We start from the raw sequence: 19,944 nt of genomic DNA on the forward strand, positions 1-19,944 counted from the left end.
ATTAATAATTAATTAAATTAATATTTAATTAATTCATCTTAACCCTCTTCTCCTATTAATTAAATAAATTATTCAATTTATTTGATTTAATTCACTTAACCAAATTCAGACCATTAATTAAATAAATAAATCATATTTATTTAATTAAATCTTCTCTCACATTTAAATAAATTAATATTTATTTAAATCCCCCAAAATCCCACCTCTCACATTTAAATAAATTAACATTTATTTAAAATCACCTTTATCCTCTACCCACTTGCATTTTCCTACAAATGCAAGTTGCACAATTATTTTAAATAAATAATTTATTTAAATCACCTTTATCCTCCACCCACTTGTATTTTCCTACAAAAGCAAGTTGCACAATTATTTTAAATAAATAATTTATTTAAATCACCTTTATCCTCCACCCACTTGTATTTTCCTACAAAAGCAAGTTGCACAACTATTTTAAATAAATTATTTATTTAAAATCCTATTTATCCTCACCCACTTGAAACCTTTAATGGTTTCCCTTAAAGTAGTCAAACTTGATGGCTTTAAAGTCTTCAAACTTGATGGCTTCCTTCTATAGTCTTCTTAAGACTTTAATGGTTTTCCTTAAAGTCTTCAAGCCTTTAATGGTTTCCCTCAAAGTCTTCAAGCATTTTAAATGCTTTATCTTCTTTTTCTCATTTAAATAAATTAATATTTATTTAAATATTTATCCAAATTCAACTTACACCATTTAATTGAAATAAATGATTTTATTTTAATTGAAAATACCAAAATTTCTCCCACTTGCATTTTCCTACAAAATCCACTTGTATGCCTAAACCCCTTCTAAATTCTTCTAAACCCTTCCTAATTAGCCTAATCCATCCCCTAAATATTGTCACATTCCTAAGCAAATTGGAGTCACTTCTCAAAGACTCCAAAGTCTTTGAAAAGCAATTATGCTTTGTGTGTTCAACAAATTAACCCTCAAAGTCTTGGATAACCTTTGAAAGCTTTCAACCTTCAACCACTAAATGGCTCAAAGTCTTTGATAACCATTGAAGGCTTCCAACCTTCAACCACTTAATCCCCAAAGTCTCCAATAACCATTAATGGTTAATTCAACCCTCCCACATGGTTAAAACATTTGTTTTGACTCAACCTCTACCCAACCCAAAGGTCTCATCAGGCCATTAATGCTTTGACCATGATTATCTCTTAAACATTTGCACAAAGGTTTATCCTTGGATTAACTCTTAATCCAATGGGTAATCTTAATTTAGACTTGACCCTTACCTTCTAGATAACCATGAGGTCTTCTCAGGCCTTTAATGCCTCCAACCTCTTCTCTCAACCCAATCCTATGTTGAAACTTGTCACCATTTTATTGGTGCCAATTGTGCACATGGATCCCCAACTTTCAATCCTAACCCTTGTTAAGATTGCTCAATCTTAACCCTTCATTTCCCCATTTCTTCTATAAATAGAACCCTTCTCCTCAAGCAAAAGAGAAGCATTTTAGAGTATTGTTGTTATACTGGCATTAGCATAGAGCTTTTTCATAGCATCACTATCTACTCTAGCATAGTATTTAGCTTTTCATTTCATATTTGAAGCTTAGTATTAAATCTCAATCCTCCATAGTGCAAAAAGCTGCTGAGAGCTACACTCATTTGGGACTTGAAGAGGAGAGAAACAAGGGAGAAGCATCAAAAGGCATCATGGAAGCATCTTAGGGAGGCTCTTCTCCTTTCTTTTATTTTGTTAAACTTCTTTCATGCTTTTTGAAATCTCTCTTGATATGTTTGGAATGGTTTTTAGTTCTTTGTTTTGTTTTTATGGTTGAAACTAACTTATTAACATTGAACTTTGTTGTTGCCTTGTCCCCATTTCCATGACATCAGATAGTTGATTGAACTAGCTGAAAGATGATCGACCAAATCGTGCAATGCAAATGGAAGAGGTACACTGTCTTGATCTGTTTATGCTCAGGAAAATTGATAACTAGTATTATGTTCGCTGTAGACTGTTTTTAGGCAAGTTTGACTGTTCTGTTCTGACAAAACCAGAGACTCATACGACATGATTTTTTGAACCGGACGACAATTTAGCAGTTACAGGATGACAAAATTTTTGTTTCGTACGAGTTGTTGTTTCTTACCGTACGACATAGGATACAGAACCAGACGATAAATTAAAATGACTCGTACAACACAGGATTAGGTATAGGACAACAAATTAGAAGAGTCGTATGAGATAGAATTAGGTGCAGCACGATAAATTATCAGACTCGTACGACTGTTCATAGGGCAGAGCCTTAAAATTTTGAGTTTTTTGGATTGCTGAGTATGATAACTGAGTATGACCAATTCTGAGATGGACTGATTTTGGACCAGGATACAAAATTTTGACTTAAGATGGACAAGTTTTTGACACGGACAGAGTTTCAACTTAAGATGGACAAGTTTCTGACACGGACAGAGTTTCGACTTATGATGGACAAGTTTCTGACACGGGCAGAGTTTCGACTTAGGACAGACTAGTTTCTGACACAGACAAAGTTTCGACTTAGGACGGACTAGTTTCTGACACGGACAGAGTTTCGACTTAAGACGGACTAGTTTCTGACACAGACAAAGTTTCAAATCATTGAGTTGTTTCTTGTCTTCTCCAATTTTTGGTATTTCAGTTTTTGTTTCAGGGATGAAAACACAGAAAACAAGTAGTACGTATAGTGACTCCAATCACAAGATGCAAACCCTAAGGAATTTGGTGAGGAAAGAAAACCTTTGCTTGTAGACTCAAGTACACACCCAATAGCTAATCAGAATACGGCCACCGAGTCTCACGCAATGGATTCTCAATGCCGTATTATCCGACTCCAAACGCTAATGGGGGCATGAAATGACAAGTATCTTGGGAGAGTTACTATCTCTCTTGCACAAAGATTATCCCCCTTTTGGAGATGAACCAGGTAGCTTCTAACTTTGAATTGGATTTAGTCAGGGATCCGTTCGGCGCGTCGAGGTATAAACTCAATTAAGAGGTCTCCCAGCCTTGAAAACCAAGGTTTAATATACCTGAAGGTACGGAGGAGAGCTATTCCCGAGCACTGCCGTTGACTTGATTTTCATCAAATCACGTTTATTCTATAGTGGGTTGGAGTACTTGGCGTTGTTCCCCTCACACCGACCGTAACGACTTTAAGAGTTTTTCAACCCCTTGGGAGGGCAGGCCTGCTAAAGATGTACAAATCTCAAACAAAGAAAAAGCCTCAAGGGTCTAGATTTCTGATTGTCTAGAAAAAGACAAGAGTATACTCTCCTACCTCTCAGAATCTTCTAAAAACATAAAAGACAGATTTGTTCTTTAACCAAATAGCAAGTTAGGTTCCTAAAAAATGAATTTAAAGAATACATGATGTTTAGTCGATTCTCCTTAGGCAACCTGCAAAGACAACGAATCAGTAGTCATATTGTCTTTGTGTGACAAGCATATTCTTTGACAAGCTTTCTGCAAAAACTAATTAGGCTGTGAAAGATCCTGAGATAGACAGATAAATAGTCAGGGTCAGTCATCAAAATAATAAATAAAAATCATGAAATTTGCCTTTTAACCAGAAAATACAGAGTTGTATGACAGTATAAAAAACTCGTACAATACAGGATCCCAACTCGTACAAAACAGTTTGTCATTTCAGCCTGTGGGAATTGTCGTACGAGATGTACGAACGGAAAAAAAATTGAAAAATCCAAAATTTGGAAAATAACAAAAAAAAAACAAAGCAGTCAGTCTTGGAGGCAAAAAAAAAGAAGTAGTCTTCGGCCCCATAGTGGGTGCTAGAGATGTGTGTGTGAAAAAGTGGTCTGTAAGTTGCAAGCACAACACTTCAATTAAGATTTTATATGCATGGTTAATAATCAATAATCAATAAGTAAAAAACCATAACAAAGCGACTAATTGCCTTCTAAAAGATGCGAGTATAAGATTGCTCAGTGACTAGACTACACCAAGACGAAGGATTTAATCTATATGATATTTAACTATATGGATGCAAGATGGATGAATAATTCAAGCAAAATGATCAATTCAAGCAATAATGGATGTAAGCAACACTAGATGCAAATAATCTAAAAAGGCACAATAATCTTCAGTGACTCTAGAGCGAAATTAGTGTGATAATAATCTCCAAGCGTGTTCTCAAAAATCTCTGGGGTCAATTGGAATGAGAGCTGAAGACTGAATTTATAGAGAATTACCAAGAGAAAAGCTCAATTTAGAATTAATTGAAAATAATTGAGAAATCAGGTTAAGTTAACCTTGAGATAGATTCCAATTATAGTTTAATTGAAATGCATTCAAATTAGAAGTCCAAGTTGCATTGGAAATAATAATAAATTAATTCCATGCATTTGTGATAAAAATAAATAATTCTTTTACTTATTCAAGAAAAGAGTCTTTTCAATGCAACTGAACTTCTTTTTCTGAAAAGCTTTGAGTTCCAATTTTAGAGAATAATTCAATAATTCAATTAAATTGCTTTTCTGATTTCAAGTTCTAAATTTAGAAAAAGAAATAATATCTCAAGTTTGATTTCTCTCTTAATTCAATTCTTTTATTTAATTTTCAATTCAACTCTTGTTTGTGATTAATTCCTCTTTTGTAATAAATTAATTCCTTTTGCATGATTAAATGGCAATTTATTAATTAATTAAATATGCAATGATATTTAATAAATTAAAATGGGATAATTGATCAAAATGATATTCTTGGAAATGATTCAATTAATTAAATGAATATTTAATTAATATTGAGTAATTGATTTGCCATGTGATATTTGATAATTAAAGAATTAATAATGTGCTCAAGATTGATTTAATTGCCTTTGGTTAGGACCTTGGTGATGTTGTCGAGATTAGGGGCCCATGGTTTAGATGACCATTTTTAGGGTATTACAGTTAAACCTATGGATTGTATTCTCTTTAAGTTGTAAGCCCTTTCCTACCATTTAAATCCTGTGGGACGATATTTTGTTTGAGGAATCTATAAAAGAGTTTACACATACCGTCTATGCCTTCACATATTGGGTTTTGAAATGTGGGAGAGTCAACACAGTGGTGCAAAACTTTGAAGAATTATAATGTACAGTGTATAAAGTTTGAGAAGAATTCGAGTTTCCCGAACTTTGGTTGTTGCAAGGGCTTAATGCTTGACTCAACACATCATCTCTTCACACATTATCAAAAGGGATAAAGGTCAAAGGCTATGTTTAAATTGTTAAATTGAATTAATTGCAATAAAATAATTTTGAGCCATTGAAATATGAGTTTTCATCAATTGAAATAGGGGTTTGGCACAAAATGGAGCTCGTGGGAAGGTTTGCATGAGAACACTTATTCACGATTCTTTGTTAGACAAACACAATCCAATATTTGTTAATATGATGATAGTCGAGTGTAGCGTGTTAGGTAATATTATATGATCCACTATATGGGGGACTTGAAAACTTAAGGGAAGAACTAAAGAAAACAGAAATAACATCTAAATATGAACTATCATGTTTTGATGTGAAAGAAAAATTATTGGTAATGCAATCCAGAATCAACAGATGACAAAAAGAGCCCGAGTGGTGTAAGGTGGCAAGGACTTGAGACAAATTTGGAACATCATCGATTAGAACATGTGAACTTTTGTATAGTTGATAGGTGGAGAAATTTTATAAAAGAGTTTGTACTAGAATTTAGAGGATCAAATGAGGACATATTAAATGCTTAGAGAGGTGAATTGTTAAACTTTAATGAAGACCTTTATTATGGAGGAGAAAATTTGCTAGAGAAGGACATAGGAGAGGAGCAAAAATGTTTAGGAATAGATATAGATAGAAGAATGAAGTTTAGAATTTGATTTGTAAGCCCAACAATATTTGGTTTGATATGTAAAACAAAATTGTTTCAAAGTTTTGGAAAGGCTTTAAGATCTTGTGATTATTTTTTATGTTTATAATTTCTTGAGATTTTAATAGTGTCCATGTTCCGTATGATTTTTCTCAACAATGGTATCAAAGATTCAATTTCAGCCATATATAGCCTATCCAATCCTAGTAGAGAGTGCCATATTGTAAACAGAGAGGGCATACATTCCAGCCCCAATTGGGATGGCTTATCTAGCCATAGCCAAAAAAATATTGAATGGAAGCCATACATGTGTATTTTGATTATTTATTTTAATTTAAATATTTTTGTGGAGAGAAGAAGGAAAATGAAGTTAGGCTTTATATTAATGTCATTGAATGAGGACGAAGAGCCCAATGCGGTGTATTAGAATAGAGAAGAAGAAATGTTTCCAATGAACTATTTTGAAAGTGTAAGAAAAAAAATTGTTCATAATGATGAAATATAAAAGCCCATAACCCATAACTTTGGGCTTTACCTTAGAACTATCGTACACATAATTTATACTGAAAACAATAACCCTAACATTCCAATGCAACTTGTCCTGTTACACTGGTGAAAGAGAGTACAAAAAAAGCATACAAGTCTCAAAATAATTGCAAGAAAGTGGTTTTGAGCAATTCAAAGATGGGTTTTTGTCAATTGAAACAAGGGTTTGGAGCAATTAAACAATGATGCCATTAACAAAAACAGGGTTTTTTTTTGTAGTATATGTACCCAAAACATATATGTTTAAAGTGCATTTACCTACATTTCAATGTATTTGTATCTTTTGCACATACTATATGGGTACTTGAGTAGGTTTGACTGTTATGGTGTTTTGACTTAAAAAATAATCAATACCCAAAAAATCTCTTCGGGATCATCCATACATCACCACATCATCATGTTGTGGCATGCCATGCATGAGTAAGGTGGAATTAATTAGTTGAAAGATTTTTAGGTCAGTTGAATCCATTGATAGTCGCGTAAACAGGACTTGGAGGCCAATTCAATAAAAAATCTGCAAGAGCCTCTATAAAATCTTTGCGGTGAACGTGCAAGAAGGATTAGAAGAATAAAAGGGATTTTTCAGTGAAGGTGGTGCTTTTGTAATTTTAAAGTTATGGCCTGATGAAAAATTAGGGCTTCGTTAAAAATCCAAAGGTTTGCGAAGAGGACAAGTTTTTCAACTTAAAATCTAAAAGGCCTGTGTAGAGAATATCCAATTCAACAAAAATAGGTGGTAACACCATGAAAAATGATGGTGAATAAACGAGTTTTTTTGTTGTTGTAAAGGTGGTACTTTTCAGATTTTTTAAGGCATGGCCTTATGATAGAAATGGGGCTTCGTTAGATTTTTAGAAAGATAACTAGAGAAAACATAGATTGATGGTGGAGCTCTTTGTAATAACAACAAAAAAGGGGAATACTAATAGCTTTATAAAATCAAATACAACATAATCTATCTGCATACATACAGTCAAAACACATAACTGAACATAACCCTTATCGTGAATGCTTCATGATCAAAATATAGAATGAGGAAAGTTTAAATAGATAAACAAACACTGCGGAATCAACATCGACATAGAAGACAACAAAGCCAATAGAGTGCTAAGTAGAAAAGTAGGAATGGCAAGCGGAGAAATAGAACCCATTATGTATTTTAATAGCACTGAGAAAGTGCTTCCGAAAAAAAATGGTGTATAAGAGCCAAACAAGTTTTATCCAATCACGAAGGAGAAAAACAATTTTTGTAAGTCACAAAGTTAAAAAATATTCATCTAAGCTTTACAATAAGTAAATAAATTTATTAAAATGTGCATCTAAGCTATACAATTAGTAAATAAATTTATTAAAAAAAAAAATTCTTTATAATTGATTGAAATAAATATTTTTAATAACTAATTAAATATATATATATATATATATTTTTCTTTTCAATAGAATTACCTAAGGATAAGTACTAATAAAATGTATCTAAACAATGCTGAATAAAAACTCAAAAGTTCAAATTTAAATACAAGCACTTATTTAAAATGCTTGAATTAACAATTAAACCATTACATAAAGGTTAAGTGAAGGCGGGTTTAAAACGAGCTCTTCACGTGTACAACATTCTAGGGACCTTCTGAACAAAGGGGGCTACAGAAGTGAGTATTTTGAGGAACAATCCGATGACAATAGCAGGAAGAAATTAATTCTCGAGTGGAAAAAAGTAAAGGCGATCACGACTGGGCGCAAAAGATAAGCAGAGGATTTGGAGAGATTAGAAGGCGGCGGTAGAAAGAGTAAGCGGGTGATTTTTGATATTAGTTGAGCGCTGTATAGCCAAGAAGAGAATATCAATATCAATGGCGGATATACAGAACAGAGGTGCACGAGTGGGGGTTCCTCCTCCTCCTCCTCCGCCTGCTGCGCAGCCTCGAGGTCCCCCCGGCCCTTCTCGCCCTCCTCCGCTCCTCGTCGATCGCGAAAAGGTATCATTAATTTTCACTTTCCATCATTCTATACCTTTTCATTCTTAACTTCTACAAGACTCATCCGCCGAACAAGAATTTAGGTTTTCGTTTGATTTTTTTTAATTTTTAAAATATCGTTTATCTTAACTAGGAGAGGCATTGACTGCATTAAAAATGCTGGGGCGAACCTTAAAAAACCCTACATTCTTTACACCCAACTTTTTAGTTGGATTCTGGAGGTCTTCCTTCTGCAACTTAAGGCATACATTTCAATGTCCATGTAGTGATTGGAAAAAAATGAGAGACACCCGCATTACTATAAAGAAATTACCAAAAAAGCTTACAAACTTATTAGAGAAAACGAGCCACACACGAATTGTAATGAATACTGCACGAGAAACAAACTTGTAGGACGGCCAGGAGCTCAGTGGTGGAGCAACTGCGCCTGGGTTATGTAAAATAACATGATATAGAGTCAGATGAACCCCTAGCATTAAAGTTTGTCTCTAGGGGCGGTGCTGAAGAAAATGAGCTGCATTTGAACTGTAAAAACGAAACATGCCCAAAGCCTGGCCACAAAGACCGAGTATGCAATAGGAGGTTATAGGTTGGAGTCCCAACTTTTCCATGGAAAGTAACAAGTTGATTATCTAATTATTATTAGTTAGACTGTGTTACTTTCGATTGGTATAAAAAGTTTTTTGTTTAACCAACTAACAAACTGCTGTTATCATAAATAAATTTTGTTTGAGATATAAATCTAAATGCAATATTATTTTTCTTCTCCGCTATGCGCTATTATAACCACCTGATCCCAAGCTCGGTGTGCACTTATGAAAATAAGAATGGTGAGACCAAGTGGATGTGTTTGTGAGCTCAACTAGTGTTGCAGATCAATCAACTGCAGCCATAGTAGCATTCCATTTACACGGCATTGACATGTAAATTTAAAGGATAAACATAATTCAATTGCTTGGGTTTAAAATGGGTAAACCCAACAAACAAATGCTGAACTGTTTGTAAAATGCAGAAAAAAATTATTATTGTTATTTCATGGTGAATATAGTGCATAGAAAGATCAACAAATATAAGGGATAAATAAGGAAAAACTTGTTATTGTTATTTCATGCCAAATATTGTTGGCACTAGTTTGCCTGACAATGAAAGCCCATGTAAACGGAGGAAAGGTCTTTTACATCTGGCTGGATGTAGCGCTCACTCGAGTATAAGCTGGTCTTTGTCTCCCACTGGAGTACCAACAATCTCTGCTTCCCTTCTGTATACTTGAAAATTGGAAATCACGAGGCTGTCGAATTTGACAGGTACGAAAGCTTCATTATGGTGCCCAGAGTATTTAAGCTTCAGGACCAAGACACTGAACCCGTTATAGGTGAGTGTCAATTACAATTACATCCACTGTGTCACTGGTGGCAGCGATAAAAATGCTAGGGTTTCTTCATCTGTTGCTTTAAATATTTCCTTGCCCTTTCCTTTTGCAACCACCAGAACAGGTATCTTTATCCTTCACTAGGTGCATTGAAGCAAACATATGTTTGTATTGTGGCCTCACTCTATTAGGAGGAAGGGATTATGGGAAAATAAACACTTGATTTTGCTTGAAATTATTTCTTTTTTCTTGGAGGTATTGGCTTTTCCTGCTACTTTTTCGAGTTCTGATTTTTTGCAGGGAAGCATCATGCCGTCAAGACTGCACGCTGATATGAGCGAATAATATCGTATATAGAACCCATATTGATATAACGTTTCAAAAAATTATGCTTGTAAATAAAAAAATTCAGGATTCTAGCACCCTGGTAAGAATGTGTTGTCAACTTTCCACCAGTGAATTTTTTGGGAAGCTTAAAATGACACAAATCAGTTAAAAAGAAGCTCATGTGTAAGCTGCTCAAGATAGCAGGAACCAATATCCCACATTGAGAATTTGAAAAACATAATCCTTTTTCTAATCATTTGCAAAAGGATAGTCTCAAGAATGGCCTAGTCATAATATGTTTTTGACTCAACAAATAAAGTCTCATGGGCTGTTATAAACATAGGCAGTGTTTTCTTATTAACTCAAAAGGCATTAGTGTTTTTTAAGTTATAGGAAGCAATTACCTTGTAAATGTTAAATTTAGTACTTTCAGATTGAATAAAACTCAGAAAATTAGAATAAGGTTAATTAGCTTATTGTTTTCCAGACTTAAGCATAATAAAGGAAATGAAATGCAAAAGACAAAACACAGTTACCCTGGGAAAACCTCCTAGGAGGAAAAACCCAGCCAAAGGATCCTCAGATCTGATTATGATTTTAATTCAACTGAACATTACATATGGTCTGCAGCCTCTTATGAAGTTCGCTGCCTTTAATTATGGATCTGCAGATGTCTTGATGAAGTTCGCTGGCTGTTGTTGAGGATCTGAAGTTCGCTGCCTTTAATTATGGATCTGCAGATGTCTGATGAAGTTCACAGGCTGCTATTGAGGATCTGAAGTTGCCTAATGGAGTTTGCTGTCTACTGCTGCTATCTAGAGTAGTTCGCTGGTTACCAGATCCCTGAATATGAAATTCGCTTTTCACCGAATATACTTTTCATCTGCTTGAATTGTATTGTAATAATGAGAAGCAAATGTCACATTTATAGGAGACTTATTCCTTTTAACATGTCGGCCTTCTTTTAAACATAATTAATTATATTAATTCCTTATTAGATAGGGTCGGCCCTATCAAGGAGGCGTGAAGGGTTCAAGTGAAGCGTGGAACCTTTTTGGGTGCACCGAAAGGTATTGGGCCAGGCCCTATATTAAGGAGGCGGATTCCAATGTTGCCCAAGGCAATTGGAATCCGCCAGCCCTAATTACAACCAACAGTAAATATGCTCTTAGTCTTCCAATAAGGCTTTTCCAAGTAAAGAACAAAATTTACTTTGCTCTTCTCATGCTTTCAAGTTGAAATGCTTTCCCATATTTCAGTATTGTCTAGAGGCAAAATTTGAGTAAGAGCTGATCAAAGAGGTGAGGGAAATGGGTAGTAAAAAATTAATACCTACAGACAAGCATTTGTTGACTGTGTCATACTTCATAGCATGGAAGATGAAAATGAAGCAAATCCTAATGCTTGAAGATTTTTGTGATGTGGTCGAGGTCAAAAAGCCTATCAACTTTAGTTATCTAGAAGAAAAGTGGTTCAGTTGAACTAAAAGGCTTAGTTCATTATTAGTTGAAGACAATGTGTTTACGCACATTCAAAACATGCAAGATGCTGAAGAGTATTGTAGAAAGTAGAAGATGGTGTACAAGACCAATAACAAAGTATGAGCATCATATTTCATGAAGTGACACATTGAAACGTAGAATGATGAAAAGCTGAATACTTTTTGTTGCAACTCAAAGACATAAAAAACCAACCACTATAGGTGAAGGGAGAAATTGAAGAAGATCAAATGGCGATGATTATATTGAGCTCAACCTTCATCATTTTAAGTGTTTGTAAATTTCTTTAATTTGTAAATTGCCCAGTTATTGAAGAACTCATTTTCTTACTTTAGCAAGAATAAGTACAATGAGTAGTGATGACGATGAAGAATAGAAAGCTCTCTCTTCCAAACAAAGAATGCAAAAGACCTTCCAACTGAAGAATGAGAAAGGCAAAAAGTTGCTATAAACAATTTGGGTGAATCCCACAATTGTAAAGACTTTTAGTACAACTTCATCACCCAAAAAACTAGAGAAAATTTCCAAGGACATGTACATAGTAGAATTGGCAACATCAAAGTAATGTAGTAAAGGACGATGTTTGTGATGCTGTTGAAAATGATGATGTCATACGCTCCAATAGTGATGATGAAGTTATCCAAGGTGCTAGCTCAATTACACAATGTAACAAAAATAACAAAAATTTGGCACATTGACCTAGGTGCAACAAGGCATATCTTTTTGAGTCTTGTTTGTCAAATAGCATAGAGGGGACCATCAACCTTGGAGAATGTTCTGCTTTGCAAATCAAATGTAAAAGGCATTATTCCTTCCATCCACAAGAAAGAAATGGGAAGTCTAGGGTGTTTTGTTTGTTCTTGAGATGAATAATTTGTTGTCAATGAGTCATATGCTTTTGGGTAATATGCAAATTAAATTTGACATGATTGATAGCTGCAAATTTTTACTGATCAATGACAAGTCCAAGCACAATAAAGTTGTAGTTGATGGTTTTGAGAAATAAGGTTTGTTCATCTTTAAAGTGTACCTACTCAATCACCATGTTTTTCTTGTTTCTTTTGGAAATTAGAGATCACTTTGGCATCAATAGATTGGATATTTTAACTAATGGCTTTGAGCAAGCTATAGATTGTTTGTGGGCCATAAGCAAGGATACCTAAAATTTTTGTTCCACTTGTTTTGTTGGTAAAAAACATTACCTGAAGTTTGAATGTGACAAGTGACAGCAAGTGGAAGTTGTTCTTGATCTAGTTCATAGCAACTTGTGTAGACTGTGGTACTTCTTGTTGTTCATTGATGATTGTTCTTGAAAGATGTGGGTGTTTGTTTAAATCATAAGCTTCATACTTTCCAGCACCTCAATAATTTCAAAGCTATGTTAAGAAATAGATTGGCTTCTCTACAAATACCCTCTTCTCAAATCAAGTGGGGAGTAGATCACAAATGACTGAAAATGTTTTTGTTCTCAATATGACATACATTGACAATTAGTTGCTGTTCACACTCCATTACAAAATGGAGATGATGACATGCATGTCGAACAACATGAACATGGATGTATGCTGTTGGGCAAAAACTAATGACTACGATATTGTATTTACTAGTTTTACTCTTTTTTTTAATGTGGGGACAAGGTTTTAGGGATAGAAAAAAATTCATGGATTTCTGGGATGATGGGGGATCAATATTAAAATAACTTAAATAAACTAAATGAAGTTTAACAGTTCAACAATAAATATATATTTTTAAATTTGTAAAGACAATCCTCAACCCTTTGACTTTTTAGGGTTTTTAGCCTTTAAGTTTGCTTAAAAAGTTATTTTAAAGCATTTTTATATACCGAATAGTGAAGCTGCCTAGTTCTAAAAATGGTACACCCCTTTCAAGTGCTTATGTCCTCAAGATATTCGGGACATCACATAGACTCTCATGGATCATTGATATTTACTCAACCAAAGCACCAACAAAAAGTGTCGAGCAACATTACTCCTCAAGAAGCATGGTTGGGAAGAAAGGTTAATGTTAATTGGAAAATATGGAGAAGGCAACAACAATTCTTCCCCTCTTTTATAGATGAAACATAGACCTCCACCCGACCCATGGAAATATGGTGGAAGGGCATCTTGAATATTATCTTTTCAAATTTTTAGTTTCTTTGTATACTTGTCCTTAGGACATTGAGTTCTAGTTTCTTTGCAAACCAAGAGTTACTTTTTCAAATTTAATTCCATTTTGGATTAATAAGTAAATGACAGATTTTTGAATTGAAACCCAAGGTTTTTTTGTGCTAGAGCCGTTTGGAAGGGAGTTTTGGCATGTAGTTTGTGTAGTAGTAATTGTTGAAAGTGACCATGAACCGAGTTAATAATAAAAGAGATTGGTCTGGTCTAATGAGAGGCAATCAGTGTCATTAGCTAATAAGATGGATTTTAGATGTAGGATGGTATTGGATCAGGAATTTGTTGTAAAGACATAGGAAGAAAGGGGAGTTAATAGTAAATATTATTGTGAGGGACACACGTTTGGATAATGGAGTATTGCTAAGGGTCAATTTTTTATCATGGTTTCAAGAGATGGCATCAAAGAAGGAATGTTATATGGAGAGATCACAAGGCAATAAGAGGAAATGCAAATACTTATTTGATTGAAGTAGATGTTTGTGTGGAAGTTTTGTAATGTTCCTTTTTTGGTCCATTCCAACATCCTTGGAAACCCTCAACTTTCTTGGTGAGTGCCAACTTTATTAGAAAGGTATTTTGACAGTAATAGAGAGTTCTTGGAGCCAAACCGAGTACAATGGTACTTTCCATATGTCAACTTGACATTTTGGGAGCACTCCAAACTTCTTGGAGAAGTCCTTCATCTTGAGAGAGTGCCAACTTTCATATAGATGAATATCTTTTGCACTTAAAGTTTTGGTGGTGTGGTCATAATTCATATTTTGGGCTATTTTAATATTTTCCATAACTTTGGTGGCTGCGTGGAAAATAATTAAATAATTAAATGATTAAATATTTAAGCTGTTAAAAAGGGGATTGTTATAGAGAAATAAAAGTGACTTATTTTTGGACCTGAAAATAAAGTTGAATTAAAAGGTCACTTAGTGGGAAATAGAAAGGTTATGGACAAAAAATATATATAAATAGTAGAATGGAGGAAAATGCATTCTTGATATTTTTTATTTATATTTACAAATCCAAGTTTGGAGATTAAATTTGGTTCATTCTACAGTTGAAGGATGGAAACCCTTCTGGCAATCAGTTTCATGGACGAAAACCCACCTAATTGATGGAGTGGATTCACACTTGTGCTTAATGTTGGAGATTACAGAGATTGATTAGAAGGATTTATAGAACAAATAATTAATTGACATTGGAGAGTTGACTAGGTATTTTATTTTTTCAACAATTCTAGTTGTGAGATCCAAACATATATATACAAGCGTTTATTTATAATATACATGGGGAGATTGTGGAGGTTGTGGTGCTAAAAAACAAGGTATAGCGCCTCAACTTATTCTCAGCCGTAGTTCATTTCTGAATGTGAGATTGCTCAAGCATATATAACGGTGTGGGAATATTATTGCAGCCTTTGGAGGGGAGTTTGTGGTACTAAAACCAGTTGCATTATAAGGTTGTAAGATTTTATTTAGTTGCCATAAACATTAACTTCCACTGCAGCATATTGCAAATTCTAGGCAATTAAAGGGAAGATTTGATTTAGGCAACCACTTCGCCAAGGGAGACAACATCTGACTTGCTGTCATAGATTGTTGGGCTTTGGCCATACCGTTTTCCAGGTTATAAGGTGTTTGTTTATGTTCAAAGGATGTTGTGTATTTTAACATCCATCGCAGCACTAGGAAATCTACTGTTCTTTGTGGGTGGGCGGCTGATTTCATAGCAGCCAAAGTGCCTTGCTTCGAATATTAATTTCCATACCCGCTGTATTGTTGGGGGGCAAATTTTGATAAATTTCTGGTTTGATATTTATAATATTTGGTTATTATTATTATTGGTTGAAGATAATGTTTTTGATATTGTGCAGCTGTTTAATTATCATTTCTTAGCATTTATATTGCAGCTATAAGAATATCTTGGCATTAAGATTGCAGAATTTTGTTAATGCTTCTAACATCGTTGCGAAGAGTCATACCTTTTCATAAGGGAGTTAATATTCAATACTTGAAAAGAAAAGAAAAGATTTGGACAAAATAATATTACTGATCTACAACAACGTACTCAAGAGCCTTGTGAATGGCAATTAACATAAAGTTTTGTGAAGGAAATTAAATTTGACTGGATATTACAAAATATGCCCTCGGGGATATTAAAAATTTAAACGGGACATTAGGTATGCTATGCATTTGGCCAGACCTGGGATGAACCCAGATCGCACTCATACCAGGGCTGAACCCACAGCGTACCGGGGCGCCCGGGCCGGACCTGGGATGAACCCAGATTGGACCGGTTCTAGATAGACGAATCCAATATCGTAGCCTTATATTTTGAGTTTGGATGCCACTAGGAGGGGAAATAAAAAGTTGTAGACTGTAGTTGTTTTATATTTGTAAATTTGAGAATTTTGAGCCTTTGATGGCAATGCCATGGAAATATTGGTTCATGACAAATTGCTATCAAATTAGACTTTTGTGGTCTCTAAATTCATTCTTTATGCTTCTCAGTTCTCATGTGTTATTTAAGTTTATTTTGTGTGTTTATGTAATTTATCGTATTTGCAAGTTTTTTGCTTGTTTGAGTCTTTCGCTGAGTCAAAATTTTGCACTGCTGAGTTTTAGCCAAGCCCATGTTTCAAGTATGCAATAGTACTTCCACAGAAATCTACAAACAGGTTGATAAAAGGGTCAGGTTTTAGTTTCTGAATGCTGAATATCTTGGCAAAACCCTATTGATTTTTTGTGTAATTGCAAGACACTTGCGACAAATGCATGAAATAGCAAGTATAATGTTTACAAGAGTCTGAAGAACCTACGTTTGGAAGGTCAGAAGCATTTCCCAAAGCCTTTCCTGTCAAGTTTTGAAAGGGCTTTTGAACTTCAACTTCGCTAAATTCCCTTGATCTGAGATCAGATGCTGTGGATATGACTACAGAATATTTTTTTCTTCTCCTCGACATCATTAAATGGCTGGTGGTTGTGAAATGTTTCCGATGATTGGATTAAGAAAATGCATTTATAAGCATTCCTTGATGATTTCTTCCCTCTGTTTCTATGTAATGTTGCCAGGGTTCTGGGAGAGTTTATGTTTGCAAATGCAGGTCAGTTAATTGGTGTGAATGCATTGGCCACTTAGGTTCTTGTGTGTGAGGGAGGTGTTTTCTTACTTTTGTTCCATTAAGGATGGTTTCTAGCAGATTTTGTTCCTGTATTTCTACATATTATATTGGTTTTGATATTGTTGTTTATTTTTTGTATGCAGACTTGTCCATTGTTGCTTCGTGTATTCACGAAGGTATGCCATTTTGTTTTTGAAGGCATTGTGGATGTATAAGGAACATCAAACTGCAAACCAATATTTTTTGCTCGTCTTCAGTGATAGTTCAGGATTTCCATCTTATAGCAAAGTTATTTTATGGATTGCTGAAAAAGATTTTATTGTGGACTTCCGGCAGATTGGAAGTCATCATACTGCTGAAGACTTTGCAGTTAGAGGCAAGGAGCCAAAAGATGAAGTGCAAATTTATACCTGGAGGGATGCTACACTTCGAGAGCTAACAGATTTGGTAAGAAGGAAATGATTCTTTTTGACACCCTCACCTTTAACGGGATTCCTTTATAAATAAAATCTCATTTGGACAGTTATATTGTTACATTTTCTTGTCTGAAAATGATTGATCATCCTGTCCAATTGCATGGTTATTATTTTCAGAGCTAGTTTTGATAAAGAGGAAACAATTAAAAAAAAATGTTTAACAAGAATCCTTCTATAAATTCTTTTTCATTTGGACCCTTTTTTTGTTATGTTTCTTGTCTTTATCATAGCTGGTTTGGTTTGATTTATTAGGTTTGTATTGGCGTTTTATCCTTCCTCATATAGTGTTCATGTAAGAAACCATGATAAAAAGCACGGGGGTTGATAAATCTCATCATGTATTTAGCTCTCTTGATCCAGATTTCGTAATTTGCTGTATGAGACCTATTCTCGTGTTTTAGTTAAAACCACAAAATATAAACTGTCAAGTCTTATTCAATGCCTAATATGTACAAACAATTTGAATATTCTCTAGGAGTTCTTTATCCCTGGTAGTGGTACAATCCTTTTAAAATATCTTGGCTTCTGCAATGTAAAATGTTGAGAAAAATGTGCAAATTTTTTTAATGTGAGGTTCTAAAAACTGCGCTTTCTTAGATATTTATTTATGCATCGTGATAAAGGAAATGAGTTATCAGTATAGTTTGGTGTCCTCTGAAATTACCTTTGTTTGTTTGTTACAGGTAAAAGAGGTCGCTCCAGCAGCAAGGAGAAGAGATGCAAAGCTATCATTTGCGTTTGTGTATCCTGACAGAAGAGGCCGTAATGTGGTTAGGCAGGTAATGTTGATGCCCTACAGTGTTGTGATCAGATCTTTTAATCACTAAAACTAAAAATGAAGGTGGACTAAAACTAATAATGAAGGTGGTGGCATTATCTTTAGTGTTCTTTCAAATGAGCTGTATTGGTAAACATCAAAATGTGGAGACAGATCTTTCCGATTGTAGTTAAGTTGCTTTTTTCCTAACATGCGAGTATGGTGGTTGACTTTGTTTTCAAGGTTGGAGTGACCTATGCTTACCCAATTGCAAGACGACCAGATGATGGTAATAAGGCGCTTGCAGATCTAAGCTTTCAGGTGAGTAATATACAGCACCCTTCTTTGTTTTTTCTTATAAATATGTTTAAAACTTTTGACATTTCTCATTATTTCTTTCTGTTGATAGACAGGGGATTTCTTAGATGTGGCAATTCTCACATGACTCCCAATTGGTATAAATTCAACGAGTTTTGACGGCAGGATTAACTAGTTGGGAGCTTGGTTGCATCTACCATACATATACCATTTACAATGTAACATTGATTGAAATGGATATCAGATCTCTCTTAGTAGTATACTCTCAGTTCTATGCTATTGGCTTTGATGGATAGCTTTTTGGTCTAAAATGTCTTTTATGGGATCGGCTCTGTAAAAGTTGATGCCTCAACCTCAAGAAATTTTCAATTCTTGTTTTAATTATAAGGGGATAATAAATTAAGGGACAATAGTATATGATTTTTGGATGTAGTAATCTGCCTAAATGACCATTTTCTATCCTGGGAGCAGTGAACCCACGTTTAGATTACAATTGAATCCCACGTTTAGATTACAATTGAATCTGTTTTCGAGTCGTATCGACAATTTTGTTGCGGGTGGAAGCTACAAGGTTCAATATCATTCCCACCTCCATACAACACATTTTCTATGCAAGTTATTTGTAATATAGAGATAGTAAACGAAGATTTTCTGAAAAAGAAATACCTTACTGATGACATTCGAATGAGTAATATATTTTTTTATTGTAGTAACTCTGAAAATCACCAACAACAATAATATATTGTCTTCTTTTTAATTTTGTTTAGAAAAGAAAATATCATCACTAATACTTTTATATTTTATGTCTATGAATAATATTATTAGATATATTTTCCACGGTATTTGCTGACGTCAGCATTGTATCCTAATAAAAATGTCATCTTGTAATAATAATATCCTTAGCTACTCTTATTTATAATATATTATTTTCAAATCAAGAAAAAATTGTAATAAAAAACAAGAATTTGGTTTTTAATATATAAATGTAATATAGTAGAATCTTGTTGTGTGGGTATTTATGACAATGTTAAGAAGCAATTTATGTAAATATATTAATGTAATATATTAGAATCTTGTTGTGTGGTATCTATGACAATGTTAATAAGCAATTTATAGAAATTTCATATGGAAGTTTGGAAATAATATCCATTACATTTCTGCATTGTTTGTATTATAAGAATGAGAAAAAAAAAAGTATTAGTTTCAATTTGTAGTATAAGTTCTTATAATTCATGGATAAAGCTTAACCATTTCGAGACAACAAAGTTTTTCCCTAATTTTAATCTAGAATAGCTATATAGATATAAATTCAAAGTTCACTTGTTTACAAAATTTTGAAAAAAATTAGAGAATCATTTTTTTTTTATAGTATGATGCAATTACATACCCTTATTTATTAAAAAAGATTTTATTAAATACATCACTTATAATCTATCATGACTTAATTCTTTGGACTCTTCATCATCAAAGTTTACTATATTGATACTAGAGGTGCTTGGTTTACTATA

At 34.0% G+C, this 19,944-nt stretch overlaps 1 protein-coding gene across 1 annotated transcript; it reads left to right on the plus strand.

Annotated features, from left to right (window-relative positions):
- The first annotated feature begins 8,016 nt into the window (after positions 1 to 8,016).
- LOC131072696 (histone deacetylase complex subunit SAP18) lies at positions 8,017 to 19,115 on the plus strand. The gene is made up of 6 exons (XM_058008937.2): positions 8,017 to 8,392; positions 17,029 to 17,061; positions 17,222 to 17,332; positions 18,045 to 18,140; positions 18,362 to 18,439; positions 18,528 to 19,115. Exons 1-6 carry the CDS (start codon positions 8,267 to 8,269, stop codon positions 18,561 to 18,563), a joined length of 480 nt encoding a protein of 159 aa, XP_057864920.1. The 5' UTR covers positions 8,017 to 8,266; the 3' UTR covers positions 18,564 to 19,115.
- Positions 19,116 to 19,944: the final 829 nt, after the last annotated feature.

The sequence above is a fragment of the Cryptomeria japonica genome, chromosome 9 (genome assembly GCF_030272615.1).
Source record: "Cryptomeria japonica chromosome 9, Sugi_1.0, whole genome shotgun sequence".
Classification (NCBI taxonomy): Eukaryota; Viridiplantae; Streptophyta; class Pinopsida; order Cupressales; family Cupressaceae; genus Cryptomeria; species Cryptomeria japonica.

Bases quoted from the DNA above. Each gene is read 5' to 3' on its own strand.
- LOC131072696 (XM_058008937.2), top strand. From the start codon at position 8,267: ATGGCGGATATACAGAACAGAGGTGCACGAGTGGGGGTTCCTCCTCCT. The intron at 18,141-18,361 runs GTAATGTTGATG...TTTGTTTTCAAG, and splicing joins GCCGTAATGTGGTTAGGCAG to GTTGGAGTGACCTATGCTTA. The intron at 18,440-18,527 runs GTGAGTAATATA...TTCTGTTGATAG, and splicing joins TTGCAGATCTAAGCTTTCAG to ACAGGGGATTTCTTAGATGT.